The sequence below is a fragment of the Apium graveolens genome, chromosome 10 (genome assembly GCF_009905375.1).
Source record: "Apium graveolens cultivar Ventura chromosome 10, ASM990537v1, whole genome shotgun sequence".
In the NCBI taxonomy this organism is placed as follows: domain Eukaryota; kingdom Viridiplantae; phylum Streptophyta; class Magnoliopsida; order Apiales; family Apiaceae; genus Apium; species Apium graveolens.
This window is the reverse complement of record NC_133656.1, coordinates 155,319,206-155,344,062: the sequence shown is the minus strand read 5'-3', so window position 1 is coordinate 155,344,062 and position 24,857 is coordinate 155,319,206. Positions and strand designations below refer to the sequence as shown.

The following is a 24,857-nucleotide window of genomic DNA, read 5'->3' as shown; positions in this document are numbered from 1 at the left end:
CAGATAGATGATTTAGTGAAGTCCGTTTTCCACTTCGGGGATGGTATGGAATAGAGGTGGCCCGAGCCTCACGAGAGGGTTTATCACCGCCCCGTTGGTGGTTGGGTAGCAATTCCTCTAGAGCATCTTCGTAGCATGAGGCCCAACCTTCACCAATTCACCAAATCTCTATGCCGTGATGTCTACGAGATACCCTTCACCCAGTTGGCCCCGAATTCTGTTAAGTGGGTTTCTTGGTTCCTTGCATGTTGTCATGTAAAGAAGTATCTTCCCACGTTCAAGCTCTTCCACTACCTTTTTAAGATTAAGAAGTCCACCCTGCCTCCCCTTTTTGAGTTTACCTTTAACATAAATGGTTGTGGGTTGCCTCCTGATGCCAAAAAGGCACATGTCTTTATGTTGAACTCGCTCCGGGGCTGGCACCAGGAGTTCATCTTCATCCGGGGCTGGGACCTAGAGTTTATGCCTGTGTACAAAACTGCTTTAAAAAATAACAGGTTCCCATCCGAGCGGCTCGGTGGAGGTGCCCTGGTGAAGATGTATGATTTTGTGGTGGCTCTTGGTGCCCAGTGGACCCGGGATACCTTTTTAGATAACCAAACATTGTTTAATGTTGGCTGTAAAAGCTTTACATTAGTAGTTTTGTCCTTGTACTTTTTCTTGATGTATATCTTTGCCTTGATGCTTCTTTTTAAAACCGTTGCTCCTTGTGCAGGTCTTCTGTTCCTTAACCCTTTCCATCACGCTATGTCGCAACAATTCAAGGATTTGGCTGGAAGATTCAAGAAGATCGGTGGAGCTGTGCAGTTGGACTCGGGAAAGAAGAAGGTTGGTGTAGGTAATGGTTCTCAGGCCTGGGATGCTGGTTCTTCGGGAAATAGCGTGAGGCATAATGCTCCGGTGGTTACTACACCTATTGTCCCAGAGCCCGAGGAGGTTGAGGTGCTAGAGTTGGATGAAGAGGAGGTTGGAACTTTGAACCCTCGCAAGAGGAAGGCTGTGGAGGAAGCTGCTGGTGGTTCCGGAACACCCCAGCATAGGAGGGTTTCTGCTTCGGGACCTACTGAGGAGGAGAGCCAGAAGTTAGTGGAGGAGGATGCATTGAAGAACCTCTTATCCCGGATGACTTTGGATGATTGTCGGAATGAGATGTTCGAAAACTATGCCACCCCGCTGACTTCGAGTGCTATGCCAAGGAGGATCTGGACACCTTCCTTGATCATCTTGTTCGGGATGTTTCGGAGGTAAGAGTGTTCCCTTATTATCTCTCTTCTTACCTTTTCATTAGTACTTAGTCATTTATTTCCAGGCTAATGCTCGGATCAGCGGCTGCTCTACCATTCTTCATAATTATCGCATAAGAGAGGCTAAGAATAAGGCCGCGGTGAAGGAGTTGTCTAAAGAGAAGGAGACCTTCACCAAGTACCGGGAGGTGAAGGAGAGAGAGTCCCGTGAGCATAAGAATGTTTTTGCTGAGGCGGTGAAGGCTCGGGAGGCTACTGAGCAAGTGGTTGGATCCCTCCGGGCGGAGGTGGAGAACTTGAAGAAAGAGCTTGCTGCCAGGCCCCGGGAAGAGGAGGTGCTTGAGTCTTTCCGGGGTATTCCAACTTACTACGAGGAACTCAACAACAAGATCTTTGAGAAGGTCAACATCTGCTGAGACATTGTTTCTGCTTATCTGGATGAGAATCCGGGGGGTGACATGGACGGGTTCATAGAGTTGTACCTCGCAGAAGAGCTCCGTCGTGAAGAAGCCAAAGTTGCTGAGGCGGGTACTTCCGGGACGCAGCCACCTCATCCTCCCAAAGAGGGCCGCGAGAAGACTCCCCCTCCTCCCGAGAACTGAAGAATGAAGGCCCAGGCTTCGTGCCTTGTAATTTATTTTTCGTAGTTTGCTGTTATTTCAGACTTAGCCCTTGTGGCTTTTAGACTTGTTTGGATTTCGTATGATTCTGGTTTGAATTTGTTCCGGGGCTTCGTTTTCCCCGGGAATACATGTAAATATATTCCCCTTTCCGTATTTGGTTTTGCTTTCCTAAGTCGAAATTTTTCTAAGTACACGTGGTTCGTGTTATGGTCCCCGAGATGGAGTTTTAAAATTTTAACTGAATAAAAAAAATTCTAAATACACATGGTTTGTGTTATGTTCCCCGGGATGGGGTTTTAAAATTTTAACTGAATAATTTTTTTCTAAATACACATGGTTTGTGTTATGGTCCCCGGGATGGGGTTTAACATTTTAACTGGAAAAAAATCATTGTAAGTACACATGGTTTGTGTTATGGTCGCGGGATGGGGTTTAAAATTTTAACTGAATAAAATTTTTCTAAATACACATGGTTTGTGTTATGGTCCCCGGGATGGGATTTTAAAATTTTAACTGAATAAAATTTTTCTAAATACACATGGTTTGTGTTATGGTCTCTGGGATGGGGTTTTAAAATTTTAACTGAATAATATTTTCTAAATATACATGGTTTGTGTTATGGTCCCCGGGATGGGGTTTTAAAATTTGAACTGAATAAAAATTTTCTAAGTACACATGGTTTGTGTTATGGTCCCCGGGATAGGTTTTAAAATTTTAACTGAATAAAATTTTTTGTAATAATATGGCGATAGTAATCAAATGACAGTAAGATTATCCTGAGCTATGGGGTGCTCGAAGCGAAGTTTTTCATTTAAATCACAATAAAGCAAAAAATACATTCCGGGGTATACGATGAAAGTTTACATAGCATAAAAGTAGAGGTGATCCCGGAATGTGTGCCCTACCTTTACTGGTAGAATTTCCTTAGGCGGGCTCCGTGCCAGGTGTTTGGGACTTCGGTCCCGCCGAGATAGCTTAGCTTGTAGGTTCCTGGGCGGAGCACTTCCTTAACAATATAGGGGCCTTCCCAGTTGGGTTGCAGTTTTCCTTGATTGGTCGGGTCCGAGGCCTCGGTGTGCCGGAGTACCAAGTCTCCCGCTTCATACTCTCTGATTTTTGTCTTCTTTGCGAAGTAGAGCTTTGTATTTTCTTTGTATCCTTCCATCCTTTTTACTGCCTTGTCTCTTACTTCATCTAGGAGCTCCAGGTTGGTCTTGAGTCCTTCGATGTTTGAGATCTCGTCAAAGTTGATGACCCCGTGGGAGGGGGACCCGGTTTCGATTGGTATGCGAGCTTCGGTGCCATATTTCATTAGTTCCCGTCCTGGTGGTGGTTCTGTAGGACCACAAGACTTTCAAAAGCTCATCTGGCCAAGTTTTCTTGGACTCTTCTAGCCTTTTTTCCAGTCCTCGGAGTTTGGTTATGTTAGTTACTTCGACCTGTCCATTTCCCTGAGGATGCGCAACTGATGCCCTTTTGTGCTTCATTCCAAGCTCTTTCAAAACTCATGATGATTGCATCCATAAATTTGATACAATCTTGTTGATTGATCGTTCTCATGGCTTTAGCTTCTGCCCACTTTGACATATAATCAATGGCTACCAGGACATAGCGAAGGTCGCCTTTTACCCGAGTAAAGGGACCCATGATATCTATGCCCCAAACGGTAAATGGGATTGGAGACATTACCGATGCTGGCAGGCTGGGCTTTGTCTGGGAACATTGCTGAACTTCTGGCACTGAGGGAATTTCTTAACGTAAGCGATGGAATCGGCGTGGACTGTGGGCCAGTAATATCCTTGCCTGATGACTTTGTAAGCCAAAGCTTTGGCTGCCAAGTGATCTCCGCAGATTCCCTCATGAACTTCCCGGAGACAGTAGTTTGCCTCATCCGGGTCTACACACTTCAGGGTGGGCACTGAGAAGGTTCTCCTATATAGTTGACCATCTTCCAGGAAGAAATGAGCAGCCTTGTGCTTTAAGTATCTGGCTTTGTTTTGGTCTTCCGGGAGCGTCCCATCCCTTAAGTAAGCTATGTAGGGGGTCATCCAGTTGTCCAAGCTTCCGATGCACAGGACCTCGGATCGCTCTATGCTGGGTGCCTTGAGCTCTTCGTAGTACACTGAACTAGCGAGGTCCGAAGTATTCTGTACGAGCTTGGACAGCTCATCTGCCTTGGAGTTCTCTCTCTATTGATCTAAAGTATGGTGATGTCGGGGGTAGTTCCCAGGATATTCCGCACCATTTCCTGATATTGTGCCAATGTTGGATCTTTCACAATATATTCTCAACTGGTTTGCTTGACCACAATCTGAGAGTCACTGTAGATGATCATCTTCGAAATACCAAGAGATTTTTCCAATCTGAGCCCGGAGATGAGTGCCTCATATTCAGCCTGATTGTTCGTTGCCTTGAAGGCAAAAGTTATTGCTTGTTGAATGGTGAAGCCCTCTGGGCTGATTAGAATGAGGCCTACTCCGGACCTTTCGGCCGTAGATGACCCTTCCACATAGAGCTTCCAACATTCCGTTCCTGGGTTGGCTTCTTCCTGGGTTATCTCCTGGGAAGCGGGTGGTTGCTGCTCCAGGAAGGTGCATTCCATGACGAATTCTACTAACGCCTGGGCCTTTATCGCCGTTCGTGGCACAAACTTGATGTTAAATTGACTTAATTCAATGGCCCAGTTGACTAGCCTTCTGGAGCCGTCTGGCTTGTGAATGATCATCCTGAGCTGCTGATCTGTGACCACTCTAATCTCTCGGCCTTGGAAGTATTGCCTCAGTTTCCTGCTGGAGTGTACAAGGGCCAAGGCGAATTTTTCCAAGTTTGGGTACCGAGTCTCGGCGTCCTTGAGGACTTGGCTGACATAGTAGATGAGGCTCTGTATTCCTTCTTCTTCCCGGACTAGGGCCGAAGAGACAGCCTTGGGGCCGGCGGCGATGTAGAGGGATAAAGGCTTGCCGGGCTTGGCTTTTGATAGTACCGGAGGGTTCATCAGGTGCCGCTTGACTTCTTCAAAAGTTGTATGGCATTCTGAGGTACAATCTACTAACTTCTTGTTCCGGGCGCCTTTTAGTAACTGGAAGAAAGGGAGACATTTTTCTGCCAGCTTTGGGATGAACCTGCGTAGGGCCGTCAAGCACCCAGCCAACTTCTGGATGTCCTTCTGAGTGCGAGGTATCTTCATTTCTATTATGGCGTTGATTTTCTCCAGATTTGCTTCTATTCCTCTTTCGCTGACCAAGAAGCCCAGGAATTTGCCTGAAGGTACTCTGAACGCACATTTCTCTGGGTTCAACTTCATGTTGTATCTCCTCAGGTTGTCAAAACACTCCTTGAGGTCCTTTGTATAATCCGGGATCGTGAGTGACTTGGAAATTATGTCATCTACATAAGACTCCATATTCCTCCCCAGTTGGCTTTTGAAAATTGTGTTCATCATTTTCTGGTAGGTGGCTCCGGCGTTGATGAGCCCGAAGGGCATCATGATGAAGGCGTGGACTGCCCTATGAGTGATGAAGGCTGTCTGGGCGATGTCCTCGGGATTCATGCGGACCTGGTTATATCCTGAAAAGGCGTTCATAAAGTTGAGCATGGTGTGGCCCGAAGTTGCGTCGATTAGCTGATCAATGTTTGGGAGGGGATAGGAATCTTTGGGGCATCCAGTGTTGAGGCTCGTGTAGTCGACACACATTCTCCATTTTCCATTCGGCTTCTTGACTAGCACCACATTGGCGAGCCAGTCGGGGTACTTGATTTCGCAGATGATGTCGGCCTTGAGCAATTTCTCTATTTCTTCGTCTATTGCTTGCTGTCGCTCTGGGGCAAAATTTCTCATTTTCTGTTTAATCGGCCTTTTCCGGGGGTCTACATCCAGACTGTGTATTGCCACGAATTGGTCGATCCCGGGCATATCCTCCGGTGCCCATGCGAACACGTCCGCATATTCCCTTAGCAGCAAGATAAGTTCTTCCTGGAAGGATGTCTCTAGGCCTTTTCCAATTTTTAACCTCCGGGTGGGGTTCCTGGGATCCAACTCTATCTCCACCGTCTGGGCAGCAGGTTCTACCTTGGTTTTCTCTTTTATTTCCACAAATTTTTGTATCCGGGCATCGGCGTTGGTTACGCTATATCCCGAGTCCTCTATCATGTTGACGCCCCTCTTTAGCCTTTTGCTGAAATGTTCGCGGTGCTTCTTGCGGCTTTGGCCTTTGGGTAAGGCCATTGCCTTCTTCCTGTTCTCCAGGTCAGTTTCGGCCATGACCAGTGCTTGTCCGTAGCATTTTCCAGATGTGCCCCGGTCTCCTCTGAGTTCTCCGATGCCTCCCGGGGTGGGAAACTTCAGCTTCAAGTGAATTGTAGACGGGATGGCCCGGAGCTTGGTGATGGTGGGTCTCCCCAGAATCATGTTGTAAGAGGATGCATCACTTATCACGTAGAACTTCATGACATGAAATACATGCCGGGGTGCGACACCAAAGACCATGGGGAGGTATATTACTCCGCGGATCGGGATCATATTGTTCCTGAATCCACAGAGAGGGTCTTCGAGGCATGGATCCATGCGAAGGTGTCCCAACTTCATCCTGTTAAGGGTATGCTCAAAGATAATGTTAACTGAGGAACCATTATCAACCAAAATTCTTTGTACCTCATTGTCGGAAATGTCGAGAGTCACGATCAGGGCTTGGTTGTGTTCGGGGTCCAGGCCTTCATAATCGGCATTAAAGAAAATTATGTGTTCATCTTCAGCAGGCTGGATCGTCAGGACATCATTGTCCATATCTGGACTCTAGGGTGGGGAGGAGGTTCCTCCGAAGATCATGTTAACCACGTGTTTTCCGCCGCTAGAGGGCTTATCTCTGTCGTCGAGTCTTCTTTGTAGGTACTGGTTCATGTTGCCCTTCTTAATTTGGTCTTCGATGAACATTTTGAAAGAAAAGCAGTTCTCCGTAGTGTGTCATGATCCTCGTGATACCCGCAATGTTTGTCTCGGGCCCTATTTTTGGGGGGTGCCAACAGCGGCTTCGGGGGTAATAAAAGGGTTTTCCCTTGACTTCTCTCAAGATGTCATCCCGGGGCCGGTTGAGTGAAGTCCATTCGGGCTCTGGTTTTTCCTCCCTTTTGGGCTTGGGCTTTCTTTCGATCTTCTGTGGTTTGGAGTAGTCGTCCCGGGGTAGGGTCCCCCGAGACTGCTGTAAATAGTTGGTCTCTCTGTCTGTCTTGTGTCTCTTTTCTTTTCTGTAGGTGGAGTGGCGTTCTGGAGACTCATCATCATCCCGGATCCGCCTGTTCATCTTCATCGAGGTGAGGAAGTCATTTTCCTTGATAAACTTCGAAGCCATCGCATAAGCCAAAGCAAGGCTTTGGGGCTCCCTATGGATCAGGTCCTTCACGTAGCCTTCACATAAAACCGGGTAGAGATTTCACCGGAAAATATTCACGGCTTTCTTCTCCTCAAGGTTGGAGAGCTGGTTGACTGATTCTTGAAACCTTTTGATGAATTCTGGTAGAGTTTCTCTGCTTCTTTGTTGAATGGTTTCCAAGTGGCACATCTGGAGCTCGTTCATGCGGTTCGCCCTGAACCTCTTGAGAAATATCTCTCGGAAGTCTTTCCAAGAGTCGATGCTCCGGGAGGAGATTCTGCTGAACTATTTTTGTGCTCCTCCCTTTAGTGTTGAAGCGAAGAAATGATATTTGGTGAGGTCATTGTAATCATATATATTTGAGATCTGTTCAAAGTAGTTGAGATGCTCTTCAGGGTCGGCAAGCCCGTCAAAAGAGTCGAAATTGAAGTATTTGAGTGTTAGTTCCCTGGGGGTGGATTTCAGCTTTCTGATGAAGGGCGTGGCCGCCGCCCCGACCTCCACGTCTCCTTCCAATTTTCTTTTGAGATCCCGGAGAACCCGTGCCATTTGTTCCTGCTTAGATTCGTTCTCCGGTTCCGAATCCGAAGAGACATGAATCTGGCGTGTCTTCTTCTTTAGTTTTGCCTCCTCCTCTTGGACCCTCTTTTCAATGTTGGCCTTGGCCTTGGCCTCTTCTTCCTTCCGGATGCGGTCCCGGAGTGTGGCCCTCTTGATCTCGTCCCAGGCGTCCTCTGACGGCTTCTTAGTTCTGCCAATTCGGTCCAAGACTGAGCCTCGAGATTCTTCCGAGTGCTCTTCCTGGTCCCCAGGACGGGTTTCAGGAGCCTTGTTCTTTTCCTTCCGCAGGTCCATAGCCGCTTGAATCTGCTCCGGGGTCATGTTTCCCCAAGGGTTTGTAGAGGTTTCAGCATATTTGTGGGCTGCTTTCTCTATAGTTATTCCCTGGTCTCCGGGTTGGAGCTGAGATGAAGCACGAGTTATGGGGGGCTCTTTTTCAATCTCTTCCATCTCGTCGTCCCTGGGCGGGACAACGGTGGGCTGAATAGTTCCGGAGATCGAAGTTTTGCTTTTTCTCGTGGTCATTAGTTTTAGAACATATTATGGGAAATAGTAACAGGGGTGCACCAGGGTGCGTGACTGTTCTAGAAGGAAAAATAAGAAAAATGAGCTGTGAAGAGAGTGAGGGTTTTGTTTTTACCGGAGAGAGGGTTTCCTTGGCTTTTGGAGCTGTGTAATGTAACTGGGGAGGGCACCACACCACCGGAGGTTCGTTCCCTCCTTCTAGCGCCAATGATAACTATGTTTCTTCCCGGGTCTTCTCCTTTCTCACGTATGCTAGAGCCCAGTCCACGTGACAGGCAGAGTGAGGTTAGCCTGCTAGGTAGGGGACCCTGCAAAACAGAACCGGAGGGGGGTTGTTTCCCACGGCAACTCCAGTGTGAGAATAAGAAATGGGGTTTCTTGAAGAAGAAGAAGAAGAAGAAGAGGGAAGAAGGAGCTATTCAAAATATGTATAGTGGTGTGTGTATAGATGTGTAGCAATCAAATGTTTTTCCAACCCCTAAAACCCTCTTCTTGGGGCCTTTTATAGGTCCCAAGATTTAGGGTTTTGGGGTTTGTACATCTTCATCTTAGCCTTTGATCATTCTTGGTTGGTGAGTGCGTGGACGGCTTGGATGAACTGTGTGGTCAGGTGTCCTTTCTCCATCAGTATTGCCTTGGGATCTTTACATATGGACGGTTGGGATGCAATTGTTCCATTTTGGATAACATGAGACAGTTGACTCTTTTGTCATCTGCCACGTGGGACCGGGGACCGCCCCACCTTGGGTCTGGGGTGGTTTCTTTCTGGGCTTTTACTTCTTTGTTTGGGCTTGATTTACTCATGGCCTATCAAATGTAAAACATCAAGCTTGAAATAGTAGATGTACCACTAGTTTATGAAGTAAATCAAAGGGCACAAACAGCTTGAAATAGAAGATATACCGGTAGTTAATGAAGTCAATCAAAGGGCATAAACTCAGTACTAATGGTTCTGGGTGTTGAACCATATAAATCCTTGCAATTTTTACTTTTATGTAAACCTTGGATATTGTTCTAGAAAAACTCAGTGTGCTTTATTTTTTTGATTTAAATTAGATGACAACTATATTTTGATGTTGAATTATGACAGAACCCTTGTATCTTTGCCAGTTCACTACATAAAAATCTACTATAAAAACCTCATAAATCTAAGATACAAGTAGCACATCATACAAGTTGGAGTTATGGAAGGACAGTTCATTGCGTAGAATAGGATTAATATCGACACTTACCGGCTCCTCCAGTGATGGCAATACATTATGTGCTGCTCCAGTTTAGGAAAGCATAGCAGCAAGCACACTCGGCACATGAGGGTTCAAATCTAAATGCCGCAATTGTTGACAAACAAAGTCAGTTATATAGTCTGAGTTATCTACCACCAAGTGCCCAACCTGCAACAAGTTTGGTTGAATTAGTTTCCTATAAAGTTCAAGTAAACTGAAAAGAAAAATATCACTTCATCACACTGTTGGATAGCTGCCATTGCATGTAAGACCGTATCAGATGCACTTTTAGTTAGCAAGTCGGAACAAAAGATTCTCAAGCAGCACATAGAGTGAAGAATGAAGAAAGCCACATGATGTGAAATTCACTATACATTTTGATGTAATAAATGGAAATGTGAAAGACACAAGTGAAGGAAAATGTATCTTTCCTGGTGCATCATAGCATTGTCATGGAAAACATGCAACCTAATATCCCCATCTTCAATATCCGATAGTTCAACAAAATCCTGCTTTGCACTCGGAAGATCCCAGATTTCACTACATAAATATTCGTGCGATACACTACCAACACAATCAATCAAATGACTCCTTCCATATATCCTTGTTAATGCATTAGTTGCTTGATCTGACAGACCATATATCATCTCATTAAGAATGCATGCAGCAACACTAGCTTGTCGCACTAAACGTCCAGGACTATATATACATAGGTTAACTTCACATTTTTGTTCATATAAGCTAGCATAACATAACATTGGCTAACATGTCAATCTGAAATATTCTTCACAGTTATTAAAACCCAGAGCCCCATTTTTTTCAAATAACTTACAACCATCAGTTTCCAGAATCATGCCAGATGAATCAATGACAACTGTGGTACGATACGCAGGTGGTCCATACCGAACATACTGGCCAGACATTCTCTGGATGTAAAATCTTAAAATGGGAAGCAGTCCCAAAAGAAAATCTTTGTTCAAATTTCATCTTAGTGAGAGTGCAAGAATCAAGTCGGGTTTATCCTCAGCAGTCCCATATGCGACCGATACAACCTCAAAACAATTATTGAGAGACAAAACAGAGTATGTGCATGCCAAGTTTCTTTTGAACTCGAAATCAGAACAGCTATAATCAAAGCGTAGTGGCATAAAATACAGAACTATAAGCTTGCCTGCCAAATGCTCGGCCTTGACCTTCAAAAGTCATAGCACCGTATGCTTTATTAGTATCGGCTATTTTCTAAGTCTCATTCATTTCTTTATAATTTTTCCCATACTTCACACGTATTTTAAGGTTATTATAAATTATAGTTTCATAATTTATTTTTCAATTTATTTAAAAAAAAAAAATTCATATATCATATAACCTTGTATTTGATACATTGTCAGGATTTCGAGACTTAAAAAGTCGTCACCACCTTATGCACTAGAATTTAAAGTAAAATATTGTATGGCCTTGTATCCGACAACATTGTAAGGATTTCGAGGCTTAAAAACTCAGCACCGTTAAAACAAAAATCCTGAACAAACTTTTAGTTTAGCGTGGCACTGATAGAAAGGGGGTAACAATTAATAACAAAATGTGCGTAACTAAATTAAAAACGAACAAAATGTGCGTAACTAACTGAACTAAAAAAATGAATAAGATGACCCAACTAATTCCCTTCTTTCTATTATTGAACTTGCATGTAAAACAGCAATTAGTATTGGTACAATTCTGTACATCAAGGTTAACTAGCCTGAGAAAAATGATAAACTCATACCCGCAGCCCTGGAGGCCTTAAAACCCGTAACACAACTATTTTTACAAGTCCGAGGTTATATTCAACATCTTCACCGGGCCCGAATGAGCTCTTCAGCAACCTAGTTGATGAATTACGGTTACCGAGCGTTTGTGATACATGACGTTTGGTTAAGTCAAATCTAGTATATATCCAGTTCTTCCGCTATGAGATGATCCAGGCAAATGGGAGGGTCTATTACGACCACTTCTGAGACAAATATTCAAGGCGATCTTTTCCAAGGTTTCTTTCCTTTCTTCTGGGGCAACTTGAAGGGACTCCAGCTCTTTCTGCGTTTTGATGTCTCACAAAAGAGACCAGAGGCTAGTGCTTGCTGAAGCCAAATATCAAAATCTTCATCTTCATCCGTCATTTTAGCATCCAAATTCCAAGGAGATCTGCCCGAGTTGGATCTCTGAGTTGATTTATCCAATCCAACCATGTTTATATGAAAACTTGGACGATGGGTATTAGGCCTACAAGCCATTCCCTGTACAGAATTTTTGTTCAAAGTCTCATACTAGTCAACTTGAACTTGATCAAAAATATAACTGGAAAAAAGAAAGGCTGAAAATGAATCTCTGCCTTTCACTTATAATTGTTGATATAATTACAGCTTGAATTAAGTATGTTTACAATCTCATATCTGCATATATATCACTAACCTGACAAATAGCCCATTCCGATACATCAAATATCTTGCTTTCGGCACAAACAAATGCACGTGGAATCTCCACCTAATATTAGGGCAAAGTGAAAAAGAAAAAGAGCCCAAGTCAGTAATGCACATTAATAAAGACCTCAAAATACCCACTACAATTTCAAGCACAGCACTTTGCTAAACAAACAAAACATAAATAAAAGAAAGGACGGGGCAGCATCATTTCAAATGTTATAAAGCAAGTACGTGGTGCTAAACAAGAACTATTATTAATTCTATCATATGGAACTCGTCTTTGTCTTTCCCAGAGAAAGCCTGGGGATATTTAAGAAGTACATCCATTGTCCTGCTTAAGATGCACTGAGCATATTTAAAGACACGCAATAAAAAGATAGATTAAGTTATCACAGAATGCATCAGAGCTGTATACCTTTTGGGGTCCACTAAACTCCAGAGAACCTCTGTACTCAACCCATCCATCTCCGTCCTTAGCTTGATGATGTTGACAACAATCCTAAATCCAAAATACATGTATTTCGGTATCAATAAATTCTAAAAACAAGTGAAAAGACCAGGAAAAGGCAAACTCGAAAAGAATCAAACCTGACACCATCTTGCCTTTATCTTCGTCTTATTGGTGCAAACCCAAATGTGTGAATTGCCACAATTTGTGCACTGTATACGTCTAGACTCTTCAGAACAGTAATCCGGTCCACCCTGCTCATTTGATATATATTGTTAGAGAGACAGTCTTTTAAATATATCTTCTAAGAGAGTTTACGTGACTGAGAATCATTACACCCTACCAAGATAATACTGCTATTCAATATGTAAGATCTTTAGTTACAAAATCAACAACTTCAAATTGCACATATACCCGACTAGAAGTACCAGAAGATTTCTGTGCAACACTCTTATATTCTTCCTTTCTAAGTTGTTCATCGTAATCTCGCTTCTTCGTAGTATCAGAAAGAACCTATATATATATATATATATATATATAGCAAAAATTACACACTCAAGTAGTTAACCACAAGTAAAATATCAATCACAGAACACATGGAGTAGAATCAAGGTTGCTTCGCAAGAAGAAACAAGTAGGATTTGAGGAAGTGGACATTTACCTCATACTCACACTGAAGTTTTTTAAAAGATTCACTTGCCAGTGGGCTCCCCATGTTTTTATCAGGGTGCACAAGCATGGCCTGACAAAAAATAAATGCCAGAATAATTACACCAACAAATATATAATTTAAATATAATATATCCTGTCAGCTGGATCATACTCGGGCCTCTTCTGTAATAGCATGAAGCAGCATAACAGTATTAGTCTCGCAATAATAAACGAGAAGACTATTCTATGTATGTTTAGACAAACAGATTACTGGCAAGATAAGCATGACAAGAACAAGGATCACTGCGAGTTTATTATGGGCATGATTCCTTACTGATGATATCATTCTTTCATGGGGTTTTCAGCTATATGTATAGTTTCAAGTGTCAAACCATGGAACCTGTTTATACACAATTAAAACTCTTGATATGATTTCCTAGTGAAAGCTTTCTGCATCACTAAATTGGAATAAATCGGACTCATGGAACCTGTTTATACACAATTACAACTCTTGATACGATTTCCTAGTGAAAGCTTTCTGCATCATTAAATTGGAATAAATCGGACTCAATCCAGAATATTGAGTCTGCTATCCAGTTCAAGTGGTTAATAATTCATGCAAACATGATTCTATTATTTGGATATGTAAATCTTTACTGAAGATAAGAATTATCAATATTAGACCACTTCTAGCTACAGTTCGAAAATTTGCATCCTTCAAGCCAGCTGATAGAGCATTCAAATCAAAAATTATCTTCAAATGGGATATTTAAATAAATTTTAAAGTTTAAATATGAAAATGAAATTATTTAGGTATGGAATGAATAACTTACTAAATTGAAATAATAAAATTATGAACCTGGAGGCGAAAAAGCAGAGCAAAAGAGCAAAAGATGGATAATAACTATACTCGAGGATTAGAAAATGGGGGCCCTTTATGATTTTGGGCCCTGTGCTATTGAGCTGTTTGCACACCTCAATAGCCGGCCCTGGTAGAATCTACAGGCATTCTAAAATCTGGATTCTTATAATGTGGTCAATCTTTTAGGAATAAGTGTATAATTGAAATATTTAAGTGCATAAACTAGTCCTAGATCTCAAGTACATCAGAGGATGGATTAGTTAAAGCCAAACCTTTAAAGAAAATGCAAATTTAAGCATGTGTAGCTACTGTATATGCCACGGGGGGATGTAGAACAACCTTGATGAATAGCTAGGGTTAAATAAAAGCAAGACAGAAGGATAGCCTTAAGTAGTTACCAGTAAGAGATCAACACCATCAGCTTCCAGTAATGAACAGCACTGGCCAAGTTCTGAGGTTCCTATCGAGGATACACATGCCAGTCCTGCAGAGAACCAACTCCTGGCCACTGATTTTCACTTGGTGTTCCTAACAACCTTCCACGACAAAAAAAACAAATTAAGTTAATATTGAAATGAGAACAGTAACCAATCCAAGAGTAACATTTGCAGCTGTAGAGTAGCAGCAAAGCTAGATATGTAAATAGGACACTTAGAAACATGACTCAGACACTCATATACAAATCTCATATTCATCGATGTCATCTTCTCATTATGATTCTATTTTGCACTTCTAATTTTCTAGACGCATTTCCCTTTATCTCATATGTTAAATCAAATACTATAAATTTGAAAAAGAATCCACAACTTACAATACAACATCCAGCAGTAGCACTAGCATTTTTATATTAACAAGCAAAGTCAGAGCGATTAAGCTGTATATCTCATAATCAAGATATAGTTGCAAAGAACATGATATTCTAAGTTGTAGATCTAGGCTCTCATCTCATGCAACATTATATTGGTCAATTTATTGCGACTGAATTATGAATAAACAACTTACATTCCTGACAGAATTTGTTAATTAGATCATACAATTACCATGTAACTACTTGTTATATTTCCTCTCTTATTCAAACATAGCCTTTAGAGTACTGAGCAGGAAAACAGCACAACCCATATCTTTGGAATCTGACATGCTATAGAACACCAAACATTAGTAGTAATCTATGTCTACTTTTTTCTTGTTTTTTTTGCTAAATTGCTTATATATTAGTAGAAAGAAATAAAGAATATACTGGGGTTGACCCTTGCTCTACGACATGCCATATAGAGGACTATTTATGCAAACAAGATTGAAAATAAAAAGCAACAAAAGGAGGGCAGAACAACCCAATCAGAAATCAACTCCAACTTATTATGTGCCACCAGCTGAAGAGAGAGCAACCGAGACAAAGACTGAAGAATGCAGTCACTATATGTGCAAGTCACAAACAAATGTGAAACAGTCTCAATTCCACCAACATAGAGGCAACAATGTTGTAACAAATCAATGGGATCCAGGTAGGCCCTTCTACGAACACCCCCCAAATCAATGGGATCTTATCATCCAATTTATTTTCCTATAGCTATCCCTGCCAACCAAGTTGAAAAAAAATAGACCTCAGGTTTACCCTAACACAACAGGCTCCTAGGGATCACTAAAATATTTAAGTGAAAGGGTGTGCTATAAACCTGTTAGTCATTTAGGCCTTCTACCAACATATATTAAGGTGTTGGAACTTGGGACAAATGGTAAATTAACACGCTATCAAATCTCACCTTGCCTCGATAATCTCATAAACAAATTAATAAATAATTAAAATTGGGGTGTTGAGTGAAGGTTTGAAAATTTCGGGGAAGTTGGTAACTTAACACAAACAGCATCATATTTTCCAGAAGTCATAGATGTTCTATTGAAGCAACACCCCACCTTAAGAAAATAGCAAAGAAAATATATCATGATGCAAAGAAAATTAACACTCTCAATTATTAGCAGAATTAACATGATCCATGGGCAAATGTTGATAACAAGAAATGTAAACAAACTGAACTGAATACAAAAAATCATTGTTATAAATTTGAACATGTCAAGCAAAAGTATCAAACTAAGAACCTCTAAAGAGCGGCAAAGGTATACCTGAATATGTGAAGCAGTAGTTGAAGCTCAGAATCACCTGGGTAAAGAGTTTATTATGGGCATTTTTCCTTACTGATGATATCACTCTTTCACGGGGTTTTCCGCTCTATGTATAATTTCAAGTGTCAAAAACATGGAACCTGTTTATACACAATTACAACTCTTGATATGAATAAAGAAATAATGTCTACCAGAAAAGCTACTCTCAGGCTCATGTCTGCTCTGATCACACTTCCTACCTCAGCCTAAGATCAATTAGCTTCTAGTTCTACAACTTCTCTGCATCTTTGCTTCGACTCTGATGATTTCATTTCAACTACTTCAGCTCTTCTAATTTGGTACATCGTTTCAGATGCTCTTTTAAGTTTGTCTCCAAAATTCCAGTTATATTTATTAATAACGCTTTTCAGATTTCACTTCTCAGAAATGTATACATAGTCATAAGAATTCTTTAGCTTGTGATAAACTTAGAGCAATGACATCACTGAGATCATTATACGGATATTAGGAAGACTGTTAACAAAACTTCCTGCACTAAGATTCTTTTTGACGATTATGGTCCATGTTAAATTTATAACTTTTGTATAAATTTAATTAGTTTGTCTAAGTAGTCCACTTGTAATATTCAACATATGTGTTGCATTTTTGGCACAACTCATACTCATGTAGTACATAAGTTTTTGGTTTAAATATAAAAGCGATTGATCATTGCATTCTGCTTGCAGAATTAAACTCATCCTAGAATTTAGTAATATAGATATGGTGTAATGCATGAGAACCATTTAGTGCCTGCATATATTTGTCCACAAACAAATATGCAGGTCAAGTTTTACGTACATAGATACGACAAAGCTGTAATATAAAAACATTGTACTGTAAGATTCCAATATTGCGGTCTTCAATCTGTTCATATTTATCAACCTGCCTTGATGCAATTAAAAATTGCACACGCTGCCTCCAACTTCACATCAAACTCAGCCACTTCAAGGAGGCTGCACAGATTATCTATCAAGCCGGCTTCCTCCAGAGCCTGTAAATATTACTTGCAAGATTAGGTAGGTGCTACTAATAAACATAGTAAAATCTACATATAATTTACTCATAATATCATTCATGCAGAAAGGATGACTTGTAATTTAATAGAAAAAAGCATTAAAACATAAACCAACTTTTATGAATGTTCCGTCTTGAGCAGCAGCTATCTCTGAAATTATTATACAGACTTCCTTGAGAAACTCCTCAGGTTTACACGGTTTACATGTCATAGTCTTCCCGAGATATTGAAGAAAATCACTGTCTTAAGCCACTAAGACACGGGCATGTTCTTAAATTGCAAAATCAACATGTTACCTGCAACTCTGCAAGGTCATTGCAGTAACTTAGCAAACTGAACTATATCATAGCTATAAGAAAACATAGTTCTGAGTAGTAAAACTATATTTGTGCATCATCACCCCAGGTTACGTTTTTATCTAAGTAATCTGATTCTCATAAACTCCTTCTAATTGATAATGGTTAATAGTAATCATTTTTTGTAAGTGTATGCATGTTAATCCTGTAAGTATGCATGTTTTTGTCAACTGAATGATTTAATAGGCAACCGAAAGATTTAATAGCAAATAGAAGATAGAGTGAAAATTTTGCTCAACATAAAAACAAAATGTAATTGTTTTCTCCGACCCACATTATATAGATGTCTACAAAAGATTTAATAAGCAACCGAAAGATTTAATAGCAAATAGAAGATGACTATTTTAGGTAGGAAGAACTAAAGACTTTACTTCTTTGACTTCTCCTTGCGCTTCCTATACATTTTGCCTTTCTCCTTCTTGATTCTTCTTGCTTCGAGCCCCCTCAAACATCTTAAATTAACTTTCTTCGCCCGATGTTTGAATTTGGCTTCCCAGGGATTCTCTGCACATGCATCCTCCTCACTCTCACCACCAACCACTGCATCATCTTCATCCTCTTCACTCACACCAGCAATATGAGCATTAAGAAGCTCATAAGTCTTTGCATTTGTTTTGACTCCCAAATATTTGAAATCCTCAAATGTTTGTAGAGCTTTTTCCCTTTATCACAAGTAAAACATTCGTAAGTACAACATGAGTAAAGGAAGATTATCTGGACTCTTTAAACTGTACAGCCCAGTAAAGTCTGCACTCTTTCAGAAATTTTATACAAGGTAGACTTTTTTTGAACTGAACAGGGATTTTTTTCTCTAGAGTATAACCTAGATCTTTTGGGAATTCAATTTTGTCACTGCTGCTGGAACATATAAGTCTGGAGAGAACTATTTATTACACTCGATTCTCTCATATTAATCTTTGGAGCACAAGGACTCTGGACTTTTTGAACCCTGTAAACACATACTAATCCAGGTTTTTTGAACCCTGTAAACACATACTAATCCAGCATCTGATGAACTAATGTTAAATACTATCAGAAGTTACCTAGAAGTACCATAGTTACTATACCGGCCTACGGTGTTATTGTACAAAATGATTTGTTTCTTTTTTAGGTCAAGCACTGAATGATCGGTTTGGTTCAAAAGAATTATTTGAGTTTAACATTTTAACAAGTTAGTCATAGCGTACTCCCAAGAAGGGTGTGAGTTATTAGACAATGTATGTTTTCTAATTTACATTGGCATTGTCATTTTACTTATGATTAGCTGATTATTTGTTAGATGAGTTTGTCTTTTCTAACTTGAAATCGATATTTAACAGATCTACTACCAGCTAGAGGATATGAGCAAAAAGAATCCTCAAGACAAATCCATTGTTGCACTTAACTGTCTGATTCTAGGTTGTGCCAATATAGGTGACCCTGTTCGCGCTTGGCAGACTTTTGAGGCAATAGGAACTGTATTTGGATTGACACCTGATATTGATTCCTATAATTGTCTAATCTGTGCCTACTTTATGGGAGATGAGGTAAGAAATAATTTACTACTTGTATACTGCCACTCACTTCTCATGTTATATCATTTGCTTTTCACTTAATCTGCAATGAGGTTTAAAATTGAGTAGATGTTGCTACAGAAAGCATAGGTTAGTGTGAGGAAGTCAAACAGTCTGTAGCAATAATTAATTATTTAAAGGCGATTGAGACGGCTCCTAAAACCTAAATCGTAGTGGTTCTTTGAAAGTGTTATGTTGTACTATGTAAAAATTCTTTTCGTGTGGTATACAACTGAGAAGAAATAGGGAGTGCAATAGAGAACCTGAGATCCATAGGACATGGAAGATAATATTTGCTACTGCTGAAACTTTGGGACTTTAAAGTCGGAAGTCTGTGTTTCACTTGGGTACTAGTTTTCAGCCTGAAAAATAGCTAGAGGGAACTTACACAGTAACGAAGCATCTGACAATATTAGGTGATTGTTTATTATATAAAGCTATAAGATGATTGTATGAGTGAAGACCATTATATACTATGTTCACATGAAGACAGACACAAATTATAAGATTGAAAGATCTAGGTTACACTCTAGAGAAAAAAGTCTCTGTTCAGTTCAAAAAAAGTCTACCCTGTATAAAATTTCTGAAAGAGTGTAAACTTTACTGGGTTGTACAGTTTAAAGAGTCTAGATAATCTTCCTGTAGTCATGTTGTACTTACGAACGTTTTACTTGTGATAGAGGGAAAAAGCTCTACAAACATTTGAGGATTTCAAATATTTGGGAGTCAAAACAAATGCAAAGACTTATGAGCTTCTTAATGCTCATATTGCTGGTGTGAGTGAAGAGGATGAAGAGGATGCAGTGGTTGGTGGTGAGAGTGAGGAGGATGCATGTGCAGAGAATCCCTGGGAAGCCAAATTCAAACATCGGGCGAAGAAAGTTAATTTAAGATGTTTGAGGGGGCTCGGAGCAAGAAGAATCAAGAAGGAGAAAGGCAAAATGTATAGGAAGCGCAAGGAGAAGTCAAAGAAGTGAAGTCTTTAGTTCTTCCTACCTAAAATAATAGTCATCTTCTATTTGCTATTAAATCTTTCGGTTGCTTATTAAATTTTTTGTAGACATCTATATAATGTGGGTCGGAGAAAACAATTACATTTTGTTTTTATGTTGAGCAAAATTTTCACTCTATCTTCTATTTGCTATTAAATCTTTCGGTTGCCTATTAAATCTTTCAGTTGACAAAAACATGCATACTTGAGCACGGTTGGATAGCTCAAGTGGTTAAGAGTTTATCCTCTGTCGTCCCAGATTCTGAGTTCGATCCTCGCTCACCCCGAAAATTTCTGAGAACAGATACTCATTTGTAAGGCTATAAGTCATATTTGTCAAAAAAAAACATGCATACACTTACAAAAAATGATTACTATTAACCATTATCAATTAGAAGGAGTTTATGAGAATCAGATTACTTAGATAAAACGTAACCTGGGGTGATGATGCACAAATATAGTTTTACTACTCAGAACTATGTTTTCTTATAAGTATGATATTAGTATATATGTACCTAATAATATGCAATCAGATTATCATAACTTTACTATGTTTTGGTAAATTATTCTATCATTCTTGTACACATGTGTTCCATCAAGCAATACATCATTTTAATATTATACTAATCCTTTAAACCTATTTTCTATATTATATTTGTAATTATCTAATTCACTGCTGCAAAAGAGGTAGAATCAATAATAACAATAGATGTAGTCCGCCTATGGATAAACAACGTCAACGAAGTTGCTAAAGACACTGTAGCAATCTTGGACAAGTTTACCAAGATCCAACAAGAACAAAGTTCCAGGACTGTCTGCAGAAATGTATTGGCATGTTCAAAAAAGAATCCAATCTTTATAATATTAGTATGCATATCGAGTTACTGAGAAAAAGGGTCTTAGATATCTAGAAGAGGCAAAAAGATCAAGGCATTGACAACCTATTAGCCAAAGTAAGGGAGAAAGATAGAGAGAAAGAGATAGAGAAAGAGAGAGAGAGAGCGAAAATTACAAAGAGCAACATTCGTCCGGAACAGGGAGGACGTGGTTGGATTTGAGAATGATTTTCCAACTTTAATGGCTGAACTTGATGCACCGGATCTCCCCCTTAGGATATTTCTATTCACAGAATGGGGGGATTGGGCAAGACTACACTTGCCTATGAATTGTACCACTATGATGAGTTCAGGAAATTTGAAAGTCGTGCTTGTGTTTGTCACCCAAGACTATAAAATCAAAGATCTTCTGAAGAAGATAATAAAGTCTTTCATTAGACATCGACCTGAACATAAGCTGGATATGTGGGATGATAAAGATGACGTCGACTTACTGCACAAACTCAAAGCGAAACTGAGTATTGATCGGTATTTGGCAGTGATTGATGATGTATGGAATATAGAGGCTTGAGAACTGATCAAAGAAGCCTTTCCTGACAACAACAATGGTAGTAGAATCATCATTACCCCACGAGATAAAACAATTGCTCAGAATGTAGATAAATATTGTTTTGTTCATCAACTCAATTTTCTAGGGCAAGTTGACAGCTGGAAGTTGTTCCTTAGCAGAGAAAAATCAAGTAGCAACCGGGACAGGTTAGGAATACCGAAGGCAAAACGATCAGCACATCTGGACAATTTGGGGATGCAGATGGTAGATAAATGTCAAGGTTTACCACTAGTAATAGTCGAGCTGACTAAGCTATTGATGCGGAACCAGAACTACCAGGAATGGGTAAAGATAAAAGAACATATTTGGAGAGAGCTGAAGGACAACTCTGTGGAGATTAATCTGTATGCATATTTTACACTGGAACTCCTACCACTTGAATTTGCTGATGAGCTTGCTTCTTCGGAACCAGGGTCAACAATATAGTAGTTAAGACGTAGTCTAGTCGTCTCCTAGGCGGAAAGGCAGTCAAAAATGAAAAGGTGTCCCAACCGTCTTGATTTTAATAGCTTAGACCTAGGCGGTGCCTAGGTGACGCCGAGGTGTACATTAGGCGAGTCGGCGACTAGTCGACGAGTCGACATCCAAAATGAAGTCGGGCCTCGACTTGTCCAATCTGTCGTCCATGGGTTTTACCCGGGTCCGACGCGGTACCCGGCCCAAAACCTATTAATACCCAACCCGAATCATAAAAATTAGGCATTTTTTTTATAAAACTTACGTGTTTTTAAATCGAAACCTAAAGCCTCATCAATCATCTCATAACATCGCGACTTCATCTCTATCTGATTTATCTCTGGCGGCTCCAATCTATCTCCGGCGACTCTGGTTTCTCAGGTATGTTCTTTATCTCTTCTTCTTCTCTCTTCTTCTTCATCTAATCTCTCTTCTTTTTTCTCCAATCTCATTTTTCATCTCTCACTTTTTTGTTCTCTTTTTGTTCTGTTTGTTCCCTACGTTGACTATATATACACACAATCAGTGTATATATACAAACGTTACTTTTACTTTCTATTTCAAAAGTTTTATTATTTTTATTTTTAAAATATTATTCTTATGTATTTTTACAATCAGGGTATATGGCTCTGGTTTCCCTTTTTATTTTATTCTTATTTATTTCTTTATTTTAAAATTTATTTCTTTATTTTAAAAATTTTACAGTTTCAAATTTATTTCTTCATTTTAAAATTTTACCAAAAAATCTAAAAAAAAAATAACTCCTTTTTGTAGCTTGAATTCATAATTGTGTTGTTTAGTTTATTTACCTCAAATATATTTCTTTATGAGATGGATCATTATTGATGCATAATTGTCTTTGTTTAGTTTATTTCACTCTTTGATGCATTATTGTGTTTTTAGTTGTTTTGACTTTGGGTACTAAAACTTATTATCTATTAGTTTTATTTAAATTATGAAGTTGATATGTGTTAGTTTATGTCATATATTATAGTTGCTCTAAATATATGTATGTCGACTATTTATCGACTTTTTACGACTAGTCGGGCGACTTGTCGACTAGTGAGTTTGAAGGTATTCGAGCGCCTAGGCTCGACTTATCGACTTGACAAGCATGCGTTCAACTACATGCAAATGTATGTAATATATATTTTGTTTTTTAATATGAGATTTGACTTTGCTTATTTACATCTTTAAGTGGTTAAATATTTTAAAGTTGTACAATTGAGTATTGAACCATCATACTTCTAACAAAAATCTCAAAATTAAACAAACAAAAGTTAATAAAATCTTTGTTTTAATCAAATACAATAATCTTTACATTAAAGTAATTATTATTAAAACCAATCAAAATGTATGTACATAATATCAAATATCAAATATATATATGCATATATATAGTAGAACACCTAATTCTCCTAATGGACGCCTAGGAGGGCTCCTTACTGCCTGGCCCAGGCAGTTCGATATTGGCTTTGTTCGTCTTTACGCTAAGACAAGTATGGTCAACAAATGACACAAATGACTCAAGGGAGCTCTTACGGGTAATTCTCCACCTAGCAAAGCCGCAAAAGGGATCTTCACTTTGATCAAGTACATACATACAACAAGAATACATTATCTACTTGTGCGTATAAATCAGCTCAAACTGAGAAAGGTATAGCTGCTTTACCAGAAAAGACAGGATCTTTCACAGGACGGTCCGTGGATCCCTCGGGTTTTAGCAAATTATCATAATCGGTGCTATTACATCTGCACTGCATAAAAAATATCAACTTTAGTATACAGATTAGAAAAGGATCAGTTCAAAACTGAAACTGTTGGTAATTTCCAAGAAAAGACTGCATCTTTTCAGTAGACGCGCACTTGCCATAAGATCAATCAACAAGTAAACAACTTTACTGCAAATCGCACACCAACACTAGCATAAATTTAAAAAGATGCACAAGGTTTACCAGAAACCATCACAGCTGATAACAAATTCAAGCATAACATCATAATTAACAAGTTACTGCAATTTAAATATCAGCACTGGCATAAAGATGTAAGTGAACTACTAAAAAAGAGCCAAAGACACGATCTTTACCATTCCAACAAACAAATCAATGGAAGAGTATATCGAATTGGAGCAAAGCATGGTAATCAGAAAAAGAAGGTTACATACTAAGAATTGCACACAAACACTTAAACAAGTACAAAGTTGAAAAATATTTAAAAATTAGCAGAACAGAGGTATAATGCTCACTTAAATTCTCCAGTTTAAACAAATCAACAGGAATCCAATAAAAAAACAAAATGAATCAATATCACCAAGTAGTTCCCACAATTTAAGAGAATTAATCAAAATTCAGCCAAAAAAGTGAAAATTCAACTAATCAAAAGCATCAAATATCAATTATATAAGGAATAATTGTCACTAATTATTTACTTCAATTTGAAAAGAATTAAAAATTGATACAAAGAAAAAATTCACATAACCTGAACTGGAAACAAAACTGTTTTATGAGTCTGTTAGGGAGAGAGAGAGAGATTAGTTGTATGTATAGATTTATAGATACAGGGGAGAGAGGGAGGAAGAGAGAGAGACCGGTAGGGAGGGGGAGAGAGAGAGGAGCGGCTGTGTTTTGTCTTATGTTTTGATAAAGAGATTAAGAGCAACTCCAACGCCCTCTTTATACACCCGACTTTGTCATATTTTGAAAAATTTAAAGTTAAAATGATCTTCAAGAGACTCCTCTCCACCTCGAAATTTAAAATCTTCAATTCCTTCCTCGAACATGAGGAGCATACTTCCTCTCCTTTTTTCATTTAATAATAGAAAAAATATACTCAAATGCTTGCAGCAATTCTGCTTTTTCTGCGTAATTTTGTGCATTTGATATTCAAGTAATAAAATAGTAGATGGAGAGTTTATTTAGAGAAGA

General features: G+C 39.5%; 2 protein-coding genes across 18 annotated transcripts; both read right to left on the bottom strand.

Annotated features, from left to right (window-relative positions):
• Nucleotides 1-2,774: 2,774 nt before the first annotated feature.
• On the bottom strand, nt 2,775-3,514 carry LOC141691185 (uncharacterized). Its single transcript, XM_074495924.1, has 2 exons — nt 3,301-3,514; nt 2,775-3,202 (listed from the first exon to the last, which is right to left on the bottom strand). The coding sequence occupies exons 1-2, from the start codon at nt 3,512-3,514 to the stop codon at nt 2,775-2,777; spliced, it is 642 nt and encodes a 213-aa protein (XP_074352025.1).
• Nucleotides 3,515-11,090: 7,576 nt separating this feature from the next.
• On the bottom strand, nt 11,091-24,650 carry LOC141689197 (uncharacterized). Of its 17 annotated transcripts, none has more exons than XM_074493389.1 (13): nt 24,412-24,650; nt 23,606-23,685; nt 17,859-18,149; nt 17,247-17,435; nt 16,078-17,107; nt 15,291-15,532; nt 14,358-14,495; nt 13,108-13,188; nt 12,875-12,959; nt 12,587-12,700; nt 12,414-12,497; nt 11,988-12,059; nt 11,091-11,812 (listed from the first exon to the last, which is right to left on the bottom strand). In XM_074493389.1, the coding sequence occupies exons 7-13, from the start codon at nt 14,375-14,377 to the stop codon at nt 11,546-11,548; spliced, it is 723 nt and encodes a 240-aa protein (XP_074349490.1). In that variant the 5' UTR covers nt 14,378-14,495; nt 15,291-15,532; nt 16,078-17,107; nt 17,247-17,435; nt 17,859-18,149; nt 23,606-23,685; nt 24,412-24,650; the 3' UTR covers nt 11,091-11,545. The 17 variants fall into 17 exon arrangements, with proteins under 17 accessions (XP_074349490.1, XP_074349492.1, XP_074349494.1 ...); XM_074493391.1 differs by having other exon boundaries at nt 14,358-15,532; nt 16,078-16,217; nt 16,915-17,107; XM_074493393.1 differs by having other exon boundaries at nt 14,358-15,532; nt 16,078-16,217; nt 16,999-17,107.
• Between the last annotated feature and the right edge of the window lie 207 nt (nt 24,651-24,857).

Excerpts from the sequence above, each read along its gene's own strand:
- LOC141691185 (XM_074495924.1), bottom strand. The coding sequence starts at position 3,514 with ATGGGTCCCTTTACTCGGGTAAAAGGCGACCTTCGCTATGTCCTGGTA. Across the intron at positions 3,203-3,300 it reads AGGGAAATGGACAGGTCGAA|AACCACCACCAGGACGGGAA; the intron begins GTAACTAACATA and ends GTGGTCCTACAG.
- LOC141689197 (XM_074493390.1), bottom strand. The coding sequence starts at position 14,377 with ATGGTGTTGATCTCTTACTG. Across the intron at positions 13,189-14,357 it reads ATGGTGTTGATCTCTTACTG|GCCATGCTTGTGCACCCTGA; the intron begins GTAACTACTTAA and ends ATTTTTTGTCAG. Across the intron at positions 12,960-13,107 it reads AACTTCAGTGTGAGTATGAG|GTTCTTTCTGATACTACGAA; the intron begins GTAAATGTCCAC and ends ATATATATATAG.